Source organism: Pimephales promelas, chromosome 6, assembly GCF_988280905.1.
Source record: "Pimephales promelas chromosome 6, fPimPro1.hap1.1, whole genome shotgun sequence".
NCBI classification, from domain to species: Eukaryota; Metazoa; Chordata; class Actinopteri; order Cypriniformes; family Leuciscidae; genus Pimephales; species Pimephales promelas.
The window spans coordinates 19,819,241-19,834,192 of record NC_142774.1 but is presented as its reverse complement, the minus strand read 5'-3'; the positions used below and the strand labels follow the sequence as shown (position 1 = coordinate 19,834,192).

The 14,952-nt window shown below is 40.6% G+C and overlaps 2 protein-coding genes across 6 annotated transcripts in view; both read left to right on the top strand.

The window, feature by feature from the left end:
* The window catches only part of zc3h13 (zinc finger CCCH-type containing 13), an 81,939-nt gene extending 71,419 nt beyond the window's left edge, over positions 1–10,520 (top strand). For 3 of the 5 annotated variants that reach the window (XM_039672437.2, XM_089132239.1, XM_039672434.2), the window contains 6 exons: positions 57–1,289; positions 4,409–4,975; positions 5,064–5,207; positions 6,712–6,912; positions 7,069–7,232; positions 9,859–10,520. In XM_039672437.2, the coding sequence (XP_039528371.2) occupies positions 57–1,289; positions 4,409–4,975; positions 5,064–5,207; positions 6,712–6,912; positions 7,069–7,232; positions 9,859–10,035 (2,486 nt within the window). In that variant the 3' untranslated portion in view covers positions 10,036–10,520. The remainder of the gene's footprint in view (positions 1–56; positions 1,290–4,408; positions 4,976–5,063; positions 5,208–6,711; positions 6,913–7,068; positions 7,233–9,858) is intronic. The other 2 variants (XM_039672435.2, XM_039672436.2) reach the window with 2 other exon arrangements.
* Positions 10,521–10,896: 376 nt separating this feature from the next.
* The window catches only part of tm9sf2 (transmembrane 9 superfamily member 2), a 45,840-nt gene continuing 41,784 nt past the window's right edge, over positions 10,897–14,952 (top strand). The window contains exons 1-2 of the mRNA XM_039671915.2: positions 10,897–11,198; positions 12,435–12,502. Of these exons, the coding sequence (XP_039527849.1) occupies positions 11,046–11,198; positions 12,435–12,502 (221 nt within the window). The 5' untranslated portion in view covers positions 10,897–11,045. The remainder of the gene's footprint in view (positions 11,199–12,434; positions 12,503–14,952) is intronic.

The window sequence follows — 14,952 nt, the reverse complement described above, 5'->3', positions numbered from 1 at the left end:
GTGTATTGTGCACATATGCAGAATATTTCCACATAAAATGTATGGTTTTGTTTCAGGCGAAAAGCACCGACTGCTTAGTCAAGTGGTTCGTCCTCAGGAGACTGCTCGCTCACCTGTCCGCTCCTTTAGTGATGAAAAACCCGATCGCTGGAAGGATGAAGAGCGGCGTGGCGATAAAAAAGAAGGCCGTGGGCGACATGAGGAGGTAGATTCCCGTGGAGAGAGAGGAGCAGGAAGAGGAGCAGAGCGACGTGGAGAACAAGTTCCAGACGTTTCTGCTACGGTCATCTCTGACTCCAGAAGGGTAAAAGAGCAGAGGGACCTCCCTTCTGCCGCTCTCACTCCACCTCCCATGGAGGAGAGGGACACTTTACCAGTAGTTCATGAGGAGAGCAAGAAAAAGACTAAATCTCAGAAGAAAAATCTGAAGAAGAACCGTAAAGAGGAGGAAGGGGCATCTGGAGAAGGAGACCGTAGTAACCTTGATCCCCCGCCCTCCTCCACTGTGGCTGAAGCGCCCCAGGCTCTCCTCTCACCTCGCAAGATAACCAAGAAGAAAACCTTAGAAAGGAAGCGCAAGCGGTCAAGGGGTCCCGAGTCGGATGTTTCTGAGGACGAGCTGGTACCCCAACCCCCCGTCAGCAAGAAACGACGAGGCCCACGTACACCGCCGCCAATCAACAAGGATGACCTTCCCTCCCAGAGGGCTTTAATGGCTGGACAGAGTTCTTTTCCAGCTAAACTGGAAGCCAACTTCAGTGACTGGTCTGATGAAGACGTACCAGATCGAGGTGAGAGCTCCTCTGCCTCCCTCCCATCCGATAGGCCTCCGGAGAGGCTGCTTCCCTCAGAGCGTCTCCCCAGAAGGGGTGGACGTGGTGGGGTCCGGGACCGTGCGGACCCCCCAATTGCCCCGCTGCTCCCTGACCCTCCGATGCTGATACAGTCTCTTCCTTTACAACCGTTACTGCCACAACACATGCTGCGTAAACCGCAGCAAGCAGACATGCAGCGAAGCAGTAGCATGGGCAGCAACCAAAGCCGTGCGTCTTCAAGAAGACTACGCTCGCCCTCCAATGAGTCGGCTCACCGGGATGAAGGCCCTCAGGGGCTTAGGCCCCGCAGAGGACTTCTTCAAGGTGGCAATTCCCGGGAGAGAGACAGAGAACGGGAGAGGGAGAGGGAACGAGAGAGGGAGAGAGCAGCGGTCAGTGAACAGATGGGAGGAGAGAGGAAGTCGAGGATTGATCAGCTTCGGAGAGGAGAACCCAGTCGGAGTACTTCTTCAGGTGAAACTCCTCAGAAGATTTGAGTTTCTTAGTATTCTTAGTATATTTGTTAAAACATATATTTTGGGGTGGGAATTGTTTGCAATCTCACATTTAGTTTAACCAAAAATGAAGGATACTAGTGTCTCAGAGTGCATGTGTGGGAAGATTGACAAGCGATCAAAACATGTAGAAAAATATACATGAGGAAAATCAGCCTAATTTATTCTCAGTATTTAGTGATTAGATGCAGGATATTTTTCAATATAAATTAAATAAATGCAACATTTCACATCAAAATAGAGTGCAGGCTGCAGGCAAAACAATACAGAGAAAAGCTTTTTGATTCCCATTGTTGTTTTAGACATGATTTCTCTATCTTATTCGTAGATATATATTTAGATATTCTAAAGGCCCGTACACACCTGGACGAATATCAGTGCGCGTTATTCGCCAGCGTTTTTCAACACGTTTTTTGTGTTCACACCCAAGCGATTTTCGCTGACGATGAGCTGAGTGAACATGCAAATTCATTCCCTGACATTAGATGGCGCTTAATGTAAAACAGAAATAATAATAGTACACTATACTAGGGTGACCATATTTTGATTACCAAATGATACTCGAAGTTTACTCAAAGATGCCTTATTTGCCACCTCTGTATGGATAGAAAATTCACAAACACAAATTCAGATAGGCTTCACAGAGGTTACTCAACATGTTTTATTATGACAGGTTTCAAAAATAATGAATGAAATAATGATAGAAATAATGTCTTCTGTATTAGAAAAATAAATATTTAACTAATAAATAAGTAAAAGAAATGCCTCCAAATTTAACAAAAAATAGCTCTCACAAACTTACAAAAACAAACTAACAAAATCTATTTATATCTTTAGTTTTCATCCTCTTCATCCTGTTTTTCTTCCTCATCCACCTTGTTTGCCCATCTATATTTTGCTGAAGAACTGATCTTTCCCAGCAGTTTTTTTTTTTTTAAACCAGGATATTTTCATCACTTAAAAACAGCCAGGACGGCCAGGACAGGACGTGAAAACAGGACATATGCAACGCAAAGTTGTTGCAGATAAAAACATAGCACTAGTTGTCAGATGAACAAATGCACGAGAGACGAGAGTTTTCGTATTTCCCCACGTTTAATAAAACCACTCAAACGTTACGCTCGTCCTCATACATGGGGATCGAGCAAGAAAAAAAACACAAACATCTAACTCTGGTCACAATAGAAAAAGGAAATAAAAGAAAGAATACAAGGAGAGTCGGCAGAGCGGTTATCTCCTCTCCTCACTTGTCCAAATCTAATTGACACTACGCACATGCGCGGTTCCCATCTTAACTCAGATTTCTATAAAGCACAAAGTGACTGTTACACATGTCCTGGGAAAACAGGACTGTTGGTCACCCTATACTATACTATTATTACAGAAATACTAATATAAATATTATCATATAGCTCTTTATGCTCCGAGACCAGCAGCTCAACATTCATCTTGCCCATAGGTAATTATCATAGGTAATCATAGATAGGTCATTGCAGGCAATCTTTTACTGTCTATGAGGCAATCGGGGGGATATGGATGCATAAAGTCGAGGGAGAAGCCTTTTACTGTCTATGGGAGAAGCCCATAGATGGAGTCCATAAACGCAACGGGACAAAATATTTCAAAAATGTTTTGGCTTGGTACAGCTACTAGAAGATTTACAACTGTCAGACTGTCGTCATGCTGACGTCAGGCGTTGTTGTTTTTTTTTTTAATGACGCTTTTTGCGTGTTTTAAAGTGGCATCGGTGTGCACACTCACATTGGCGCCCATTGTTTAGTCAAGAGGCGTTAAACGTTGGCGAATATCGCACGCGAAATTCGTCCTGGTGTGAACAGGCCTTAAAAAAATACTTTTTTTTTTTTTTAAGATGGGTATCAGGTTTTGCATTATGATTACAATCAAACAATAACATTTGGTTAGAAAGGGAACACAATGCAAACAGTTTATTTCTCTATCTCTCTCTCTCTGAGTGTGTGTGTGTGTGCGCATTTGAGTGAGGTTTTTTTCTTTTCATTTATTGATTTTATTTTGCATATCCTAAAAGTTTGCCAGTTTATCTGTGTGTTTGTGTGCTTGGTGTCTTATTTGCACTTATTTGTCTTATTTGATGTTTTAGGGGCCGTTTACCCCTGGCCACTTCATGCGTTTTCTGTGATCGGATAGCTATTCGATCGTGAAAAGACCAGGTGTAAATGCCCCCCGAAACGCATTCGAGACGGATTTGAATCCGATCGCTCAAACCACTTCAGGAGGTGGTCTGGGCCGCATTCCAGACGAAACTGGACAAGTGTAAATGCATCTGGTTCTTGAAACCACATATGTAAATGTTACTCCTCCCAAAAATGCTAAAAAATAAACGTGTGAGAGCATGTTACAGGCTATATGTCATGCTATTTTAGTCAGATATGACGACGCAACTGCGACGCGCATCACCTCAGATGAGCAGCTGAGCGGCTATCAAGCCAATGCGCCGCAATCTATCGCAAATCAAAGTGATAGTAAGTCACAGACGATTAACACTACCTTCATTAAAAGTAAAGAAACGAAATGATCTTACCAGTTCTGTTGCCGCTCTCTCTTAACGCTGTCTTTGCAGATTTTGAAATTAGCCGATGATCAATAAAATGCAGCTCATCTGTTGCTTTCGGTGACGTGCACTTCATTAAATCTGCATATAGCGCGGGAATTGAAGATCGGATTTATATATGTTTTGCAAAAACACATTTATGTGACCAGGTGTAAATGGAATCGTTTTGATAAATCAGATAGCTATCCGATCTGAGAACGCATGAAGTGGCCAGGTGTAAACAGCCCCTTAGACTGTCACCCCTTCATTGATGTACACTTTTTTTCTGTACAGTGGCTGATCTGTAGTTTGTACCACCAAAAGTTTCTCTAAGGTTTTCTAGTTTTACGTATAACGGTGTCAGTCATTTTTGACCGAGGGTTAAGCCCAGAGGGTTTAAATTAACAAAAAATGTGTAAAAGAATACCTAAACAGTTGTTGTTGTAAATTTTTTAATGTTTAGGTTTTGAATTCCTCTATAACATGTAAACCTTTATCTGCTTCCACAGACCGGCAGGACTCTCGGAGTCACAGTTCTCGTCGTAGTTCACCAGAGTCTGAGCGTCAGGCTCGCTCCAGAGCCGGCTCCTACGACAGCCGTGAACGTGACCGAGAACGGGAACGAGACCGTGAACAGTTGGATCGAGAGCGTGAGAAAAAGGATCACCGGCAGCTGCAAAATCAACAAACCCAACAGAGAGAATGGGAACCTGAACCTCGTGAGTGGGGTGGGAGGGGCAGAGAGCCCCTCCTCCGTGGCAACCGGGATCCAATGAGAGAGAGAGACTTGCGGGAGATGCGTGATCGGGAACGACTGTTACCTGAAGGACTGCTGCCACATGAGAGAATGGATCGTGAGCGTGGTGAAAGAGACCGTGAGCGTGAACGGGAAAGGATGCTTCAGTTTGACCTTCAAGGTCACCGGGAACCAAAAAGCAGAGGTGAAATTAAAATGGAGAGAGGAGAGTATGAACCTCTGTTACCCAGAGAAGCTCTCATTGATGTAGATAAACCCGCCGACAATTCACATCTGCAAGGGGAAACATCTGAATTAGAGAAAATGGATAGTCTTGATGGTTAGTCTCCCCCACCACTATTTCTAAAACTAGTCGGATATATAAGATTGTTCAATTTTACCTAATGTATGTGTGTTTGTTCATTCAGAAGAAGAGGATGGAAAAGGGGAAGATGTGCAGTCTGTTGTGTCAGGTGGTGAGGAATATGAGCCAATCAGTGATGATGAACTGGATGAGATTCTGGCAGACAGTCAGAAGAGGGATGACCAACAAGATGAAGAAAAGATAACTGGTACGCAACACTACTTAAAGGAATAGTTCACTTCAAAAAGAAAATTCTGCTATTGTTTACTCGCCCTCAATCTGTTGCAAAACCTGTATGTATTTCTTTCTACTGCTGACACAAGACACAAGGGAAGGGAATATTTTGAAGAATGTCAGTAACCAGACAGTTGATTCACCCCATTGACTTCCATATTGGGAAAAAATACTATGAAAGTCAATGGGGTTCATCAACTGTTAGGTTACAAACATTCTTCAAAATATCTTCTATCTTCGACAAAATATCTTCGACCCACTCAGAATGGTCTTGTGACCCACCAGTTGAGAAACACCTACCATAGTGAAAAATATGATTGAATGCAAAATATGCAAGTTTGCATTGTGACTAACAACTAATGTGGACATTCTAGCAAAAAAACAAAACATCACATCTGGCCACATGTAACTTTTTCAGTTTGACCAGTTGATTAAAGCTGCTGTCCAGTGCAATTCCAGTGGTACTGGTGGGTTTCCGCGGGAAATTCGAACACGTCTTTGCGTCCTTATGTCACACCCGTACACATTAAGAAGGAGTTTCGGCTAGCCGGCTATACTTGCCGGCGTGAGGAGATGTGGAGATGTATAGGCTTTTCCTGCAGCACTTTACATAATTAAACTTATGGCATCCAACAAGATCCAAACAATCATCGGTGTCAACTGATGCAGTCTCAACTCTCAAACTTCGTACTTTGGATTTAAGGTGGCTAGAGAAAGAGGAAAAACCCGTCTCATGCGAACAAAAGGATTTAAACATCGGCGGGGCTTTTGAAAAGTGCGTGAACTCCGTGTTTTGAAGGGGTTCAAAACGGAAGAAGAGACTGCTTTTTTTTATTCACGTTTTATTAATTCACACAGTTATGGAGTTTCCTTTGTTGTGCCTTTCTCGTTTTGCTATTATGGAGAATATGAATTCTGAACTACACAGGTAACCATAAAACACATTAAATTTAACATTAGTCACGCAATGCTGATGTTGTTGACATGAACAATTTGAGAACAAAGTAGGCTATAATTTGCACGGTTGCTGTAAATCGCGTCATGTCGAATACTTTTTCCCCCTTAGTTGATCAGAACAAAAGTGGATGTTACTTGTTCAGAAGACATTTCCCAGTGAAAATTCTTATGTTGGTCAAACTTTCAAAAAGTGAATCTGTGATTCTGTATAACAGTATCCACACAGCGCGGTGACTGACGGCAGCACTCGCCTCAAAACACTGTTCATCCGCGCTGTTTCATGCCGATTTACAACCCACGTAAAGATGATAATTCCGCAAATAACTGCATTTGCAGATTTCGAACAGAGATGGTGACAAAGAAGAAAAGCTGCGGACTGCAGCTTTAAATAAAATTAAGAAAAACAACATTTTTAAAAGCATACACAGATTCCTATTTCACAGACTAATACACACACTGACAAAGCCATAAGCAGAAACTATGTAATGACCATCTCATATCATTTGCATATTCTGTTTCAGGGCCTCTGGATGTCATTGATGTAGATTGGTCCAGTTTGATGCCCAAGCAAAAACAGGAGCCCAGAACTCCTGGGGCAGCGCTGCTGCGGTTTACCCCAGGGGCTGTGCTCCTCAGAGCAGGAGTGTCCAGACGCTTAGCCGGGCCTCAGCTCCTTTCCAGAGTTAAAGAAGTGTGCTCCAGAGAGTTGGAAGACCCTAAAGGTGAATGTGCAAATCTACATTTCAATGAATGCTCCAGTTTTACTATAAATCTACTCATAGTAGATGTATTGAAAACTATTTATGTGGTAATCAATGGTAGTTATATAAATTTGAGTATATAAGAAGTGACTTGAATCTCAAAATATGAATCCTTAGATGCTGATAAACTCTTAGAGCATGATCTGGGTGCTCTGAACATGGCTGCATACAACAGACGAATGGAGAGGGCCAACCTACTCAGGACCCTGGGCCCTTGCTGCAAGGCGCTGTGTGCTCGCCGAGACATTGCCATACGTAGACAGCTCCTGAAAAATGACAAGGTGCTCTTATGGTCTTTAATTGGGGGCACCTCCTTTGTAAAACTTGGGCTTTGTGAAACTGTATTGATAAAGGGATCTCCATTCTGGAACTATCTACCTAGTCAGGATTTTCAAGGTATCAATGAAAGAATTTAGAGAAATTGCAATTATGAGTGTTTTATTAAATATATTTTTTTTCATTTAAATACTGAAGAGTATATATAAAAACTTCCATCTGGTGTTTCCTACACCACTTTTAAAGGGCACCTATTATGCAAAAATTTACTTTTACATGGTGTTTGAGCATAAATGTGTGTTGGCAGTGTGTGTACACAACCACCATATAATGATAAAAATTCACCCAGTTCTTTTTTTTTTTTTTTTAATCCCCATAAATCATAAGCGCCGTCTCTCAACAAGGTGTTTGCAGATTCTGGGCAATGTGACGTACTTTTGCACAAGCGCCTCCCACGACTGTTGACTGACACTGCAGTTTTAGCGTAGACCCACCCCGAGTGAGCTGATACAGTCCGCCATTTTTTCGGCACCAAAGCAGCTGTAGACATGAATGTCTTCTAAGCGATTGAGATGTTTTGTTGTTGGATGTAAGAGTGAACATGGCTTCATTTACTCCTGACATCTGAGCATCACGGCAGTTATAAAAGGGACAGCACGCACACACTTTATTTACTGTTCATCGGAGTTGTTTTACAGATATAAAGTTTACCAGTTTATTAAACACCCCGCAAAAAGGCATACAGTCTGTATATATTTGTTTACTGTTAGTTGTAACAAGTGGTTTTGTGTAATTCACTGTGTATGTTGATGATAATGCAAGAGAGAGGGAGTTTATGGTTAAGAACTTTAATGCGCACTTCTTTATTGTTTTATTCCGCTCTTACCGTATTTTCCGCACTATAAGGCGCACTTAAAAGCCTTTAATTTTCTCAAAAACTTCAGTGCGCCTTATATATGGATCAATTGGTTAACAACACTCTGCGTTATTAAATTCGCCCGCGAACTCGTGCTCGTGTCCATCTTATGCCCGGTCTGTCACACGGCCAATTCAACCTTGTATAAATCAGGTTATGTGTGTAAGTTATGTGCCCACTCACGAGCGCTCACTCTTACTAACAGACACACTGTCCCCAGTGCTGCTCACGCATCACAGAATGTTCATAAAGCGCTCCCCGTTCAACCGGGTCGTCTCATTCAAAACAGCCAGCTGTTGCTGTCAGCGAGTCGCCGCACAATAGCTACTCATATGAGTCAGGTTGCGAATGTAAGTTACGTGCCCGCCCCAGCGCGCTCGCACTAATAAACGCCTCATCTCCGGCGCCTTGCACTCGCTACATTCCCTTTAGCACATCTAGCGGATGCATAGCACAAACCCAGTCAAACGTGTGACTGCAGTATCTTATGCACCTTATAATCCGGTGTGCCCTATAAATGAAAAATGTTCTAAAATAGGTCATTCATTGAAGGTGCGCCTTATAGTGCGGAAAATACGGTACTGTGATTTTTTTTTTTTGATTTTTTTTTTTTCAGTGAAAACGGAGGGAGTGAAAACGGTCACTTCGACTTTTGTGTGATGTACAATAAACTTCATAAAAGAGCGCAAGTAAAGTTTTGGCCATCATTTGGACGCTGTCCTCTACAGCAGGCTTGTAGTAGATAGAAGCAAGATGACAGCATAAGTTATAACCATAATTAAACTAAACTATAAACTATGCCTGTTCTATCTCCATACACATTAGCTGACTCTGTAGGTTGTCGTTCGACTCCAGTTCGAACTGAACTCCGCTGACATTTCAGTGCATGAGTTTATCTGAGATTATCCTATTTGTTTGTTGAATGAGTGCTTGAAATGTTGGCTGAGAGCAGCTCATTTGCATTAAAATAAACACAAACAAAAACAGCCTGTTTTTGCTCATCCTCAAAAAAATGGCAATTTTAACATGCTATAAAAAATATCTGTATGTGAAGTTTCAGCTCTGGGGACATCAGAAACTTATTTTACATCTTGTAAAAAGGGGCATAATAGGTGCCATTTGAGCTGCAAAGAACTCTCAGACCCAAGCTAAATTTAACATGATGAGATAAAAAGGCTGTGTAACGCAAAGTCACGTATATGCACTACAGTTTAAAGAAGTCACTTATTCTCATTAAAGCTGCATTTATTTGCTCAAAAATACAGTAAAAACAGTAATTTTGTGAAATATTATTACAGTAATATAACTGTTTTCTATTTGAATGTGTTTTACATTATAATTTATTCCTGTGATGGTAATGCTGAATTTTCAGCAACATTACTCCACTGTTCAGTGTCACATGGTCCTTCAGAAATCATTCTGATTTGATGCTCAAGAAACATCACTGTGCTTAATATTTTTTCAGGATTTTTTTTTTTTCATAAATAGAAAGTTCAAAAGCATTTATTTGACAGTCTTGACTATCACTTTTGATCAATTTTATAAACACTCAATAAAGGCATTAATTTATTTCATCAACAACAACGAACAAAACTTATAAATCTCATTTTGTGAGAGGTGCTATTTGTGTGGAATGTATCAGTGAAGCGTTGCTAATCATTAAAAGGTGTACATGATTCAGTGTTTGGTTTAATGCTTCTGTGTTCCTTGTATAGGGCACAACCAAGCAGATCTACACCAGCGCTCCAGTGGTGGACAATGAACTTGTGCAACTGAGTTTGCGTCTCTTCAAAAAGAAAATGGCTTCCAGCCAGTTGAGTGGACAGGAGAAGACTGATTCCCCCTCTGCAGCCCAACAGCTCAGCACACCAGCAGAGCTGTGCGTCTCCTGAGCACGCTCAGTGAGTACAGTCTGAAAGAACTGATCTCAGATCACTATTAACCCATACTATCAACGATTATTGTAACACATTGAAACTGCTTTTAAATCAGCTCTGATGGAGGATTGCTGCCATAAACCTCTGAAGAACCACAGAATCATAGAGACTGGAAATACTAGCCTGTGGATATGCTGTCGGTTTCGTGACCCTTGAACTTTGAATCAGAAGTGAAAAATATGTACTGCATAAGGAACTGTGTCATTTACAATTATTTTAGAGAAATCTTTTGTTATGTCAGATGTGTGAAAAACGGTTGCTGAATGTTTGTGAGATATACAATGGGTACTGAAGATGTTCAATAAAATAACCGCATTTGTTATGTGCATCTAACTTTTGTTCCCCTTGTTTCTCCCTTTTTTGAAACATTTTTGATCAGCCCGTTTCAGCACTCTTGTTCTTAGTGGTTCCTTGTTTTATTAAAAGATTATTCAAGAAAATGTGGTTTTGTGATGCTTGTATGTATCAACCTTGCTTTAAAGTGCTTTCTGTTATACGACTATAAAATATTATTACAGACAGCATATTTTTATTTTATATCCCTTTACATTATATTGGTAGTAAATATTAACAAAAGGGTGTATTAAAATATTGGCTTGTATTAATGGTGATATTAAAAATAAGGTATACATGAAATATTCCAAAATATCTAATTTACAGAGCATGTCATTTTCTGACATGATTTTATCATAGACAGTATGCGATGGCTTCTACCATAGATATGTGACTTCTACATTCTCGTTCTCTTCCCGTCTATGTCACTTCCGCCATTGGAGTCCTCCGTTATCCCATCATGCAGTTCGTAACGGATGACGTGTCTGAGGAGTCAGATGCTGCTACGCAGGCAGCAGTTTTGCTAGCTCTTGTGCTTAGTAATCACCAATGTCTGGATATTGACACACATATCTACATTTTACGCATGTAAATATATCTACTGAATATTTAACTTGGTCGGTCAAAGCAAAATGGTCGTGTTCCACCATGTCCGTGTTGTCTTATTGGTGTTTTTTGTGTGCGGGTCGCTGCGGGACGCGTTGAGTTTCTATCTTCCTGGTTTGGCCCCGGTCAGCTTCTGTGAAGACGCTAATGAAAAAAACATCGATGTACCAGACTGCAAGGTAAATTTTAAAAAAGCACAATAAACGATTTCGGTAAAATGTATGAGATGTCGTGAGTCTCTATGCTGCGTGAGCATGCTCGCTAACGTTATGCTATTGATGTGTGTTAGTTGTGGAAACGCTGTTGCCTTTAAGATATGAGCTAAACCTGTCCTTTTTAACGCTTTTACAAACTTTCTACTTAGACTCTTAAGGAATAGTAAAAGGACTCTTAAATAATCAAAATTATTTTTACATACAGCACAAAATGAGACATTTGATATAATGTTAGCAACTGGCAGCCTCGGTTCAATTTAATGTATGTGATAAAAACATGATTTTCATTTTTGAGTGAATTACGTTCTTCCACCGCAGAATTTTGAAGTAAACCAGAATATTTTCAAAACTGAACGTAAGTGTGAGTGCACAACAATAATTATAATTAAAATCGTCTTCATAAGCATGATAATTCGTTTATTTTCTATTCTCTCTTTTCATGGTAATGCAACACGAAATACCACAAAAACAATTAACAAATCAAACCAACACAAAGTGCATTCCATGACAAAGAAAAGAACAGGAGTAGGAATAATGAATTGTATGAATCCCAATGTTGATTATATTATTGTTGAATTATGTAGGCAATGCAATAGTTTGTTTAAATAAAGGGTGGGGGAATAGCAGGTCTCATTGGTAATATCATGTTTGTCCACATTGAAACTGGTTCAATGGGTGTGAAGTTTTTCTCCTTATTTCCACATTCTTCTTTGGGGGTTGTTCATCATACCCGGTGAACAATTTGATTGCTAAATGCATTTCCTTAATAACTTATTATTAAGTTGTTACTAACTTACTATTATTATAGTAGCCATAGTTTCCACCCAGATATAATACTTACAAAACTTAATATTTTTAACCTTCACAATAAAATGGTGATGACACCATCATCAAGAAGAAAACCTTTTTACACTAGGAGTCGGAGATCCTATATGAATGTGTTTTTACTGTAGTAACTGACATTTTGGTCCAGACTATGGTCCAAACTGTTTTTTTTGTTTGTTTGTTTGTTTTTTCTTCTAAACCGTTTATTCTAATAATGTAGAGATGTGTTTTTGTATAGATGCCATCACATGACAGAAATATAGCATACTTGCATGTCAAAAAAAGTAAATTATATCAATTTCAAACTGTCACCTTACGGAAAGGAGAAAATACAGAGGACATTGCTTTAACCCTTACTGTTTCTCTTTTCAACAGTCGTCCATTGAGCTGTTTGTGAACCGACTGGATTCTGTGGAGTCTGTTTTGCCCTATGAATACACAGCGTGAGTAATACATTTGTAATTTTTGTTAATGATGGGTAGTGTTATACTGTTATAGTATTTATTAATAAACAACGTTTATTTTTTATACTTTCAATTTTCATTTTAAGTAATTTTGTGTTTATTTTTAAAATATTTTCGTTTAGCTTTATTTCTTTTAGGGATGTCCCGATACCACTTTTTCACTTCCGATACCGATGCCGCACCTTTGGCTTTTGCCGATACCGATATTAGTCCGATATTTTTTTTTTCGTGGTCCGACGTGCCGTATACGGCCCACAGGGTGGTTTATAGGTTTAACTTTGTGAAAGACAAAACAAAACAAACACAAAAGTAAACATAATACATATCTTTGGAAAGCTGAGAAACTCGTGATTCGAACGACATAAACCATTTTAAGATACAATCAACACAGCGGGCACAATCTGTCTCTTTGTCAGACCACCAACAGCCAAAACAAACCAACACAAACTGGAAGAAACTCACCAATTAGCCATCTGTTAGTCCACATTCCAACAAAAATGGTTTGGTTTCACTGTAAAGCGTCCATACAATCCAATTTGAAGAAGTTTTTAGTCCAAAACAATTGTATGAATAAACATCCATGGAATGTAAATAGTAGCATTTCGCGTTAGCCGACAGCGCTATCACAACTTCGACGCACTAATGCTACGTTCACACCGGACGCGAATAGGGCGTCAGGCGCGAATGATTTCAATGTTAAGTCAATGCAAAGACGCTTTACGCGCGTGAAAAATTCCTGCGGCGCGAATGAGGCGTGGAGCGGGGCGCGGAAGACGCGAATACGCCTCATTCGCGCGTCAAGTTGGCGCGAATGACGCGAATTGAGCGTTGTGCATTCACACGTTTGACGCGAATTCGCGTCTGCCGCCCGAGTTGAAAAATCTGAACTTTGGCGTGAATTCGCGCCGCGTTAACCAATCAGGAGCCTAGCTGCTTGCTCACGTGGTGAAGTGTCTGGATGCTTCAATAAATGATTTTGTTAATATGACTAAATGCATGGTGGGATTATGCACAACAAAGCAAATGTTTCATCACTTAAAACATTATCTCTATATGGAGACATGTTCATTTTGTATTGAATGTTATTCATTCCATATCTAGAAATAGTATTATGTTGTAAAGACAATCAACATATGTGCATAAATTCGTGTCTGGACGTGAGAGAGAGAAAAAAATCACAGGACAGGTTAATAACTTTTGAAGGCTGGCTCTATTTATTATCAAAACAAAAATAAATGACAGCTAGATTAGATGGATGAGGGGCCGGGCGAGGGTGTTCCTCGCTCAGATGCGGGACAACAGGTCATCAAACTGGGCGCGTGACAGGCGGAAGTACCGCTGACAGCGGCCGTCATCCAGCGCAGCTCCTGGAGCGAGCAAATGGTGAAACTCGCCAAACGGTTCGGCTCCGAAGGGTCCGGTGGACACAAATATACGGCGACGATGACCCCCACGCCGCTGTTCTGCTCTCCAGAGTAAATACAGAGCGGTAACTCTCTTGATGAATGCTCGGTCGACATAAAAACAATGACCGCCAACGGATTTTGATTCTGACACGCGAATTAACACTAGTGGTCAAGCGTCAAACTAGACGCGTCAGGCGCGAATTTGACGCGCGATTCGCGTCCGGTGTGATGTGAACGTAGCATATAATACACTATTGATCCGTCTAACTTCAGTTGAAACGTAAACATTGGAGAAAAAAGAATGTCAAAATGGCCGCTGACCCATGAACTATTGATTGACAGGTCATTTTAGCCAATCGGCGAGTGTTAGGGGTGTCTTCTAAACTCCAACAGCCAACGAGCGTGCCTGGTGAAGATCGGTACCTACCTCTCTTTGAGTGACAGTTTATCTATCCAGTTGCAATAGAGAATGAAATGACGCTATTTTCTGATAGCCAATGAATTTCTGAAAAGACTGAAATGCAGCTTTTGTGGGTGGAATCCGATTACATTAGAATCCGTCGGCAAAGCGAGTGATTCTCTGCGCGTGTGCGTAAACACAACAATCATCACGTGACAGGCTGCGCCGCTAAACTGGATATCGCTCATATTTTTTTCTCCCCTCCGATCTCCGATCTAGCGTTCTGGGCCGGTATCGGCGCGATACCGATCCCGTGGATCGGATCGGGACATCCCTAATTTCTTTACTTAAACTTAGTACTTTATTTCTTTACTTTACTTAGTACTTAAACTTATGTTATTTTAGTTGGTTGCCAATGCAGTGTTTTTCCAGTTTAAAAAAAATGAAAGCTTGTTTTTAATACAATATTTATTTTTAATTTGTTTCAGCTTTATTTTAATTCATGTAAACTAATTTGAATAGTTTTAATTAGTTAAAGCTGTAGTATACGATGTTGAAAATCGGTCGAGAGAGCCTGAAACGGGAGGGAAGTTTTGAAAAACTCATCCCGCCTCTCCACACAC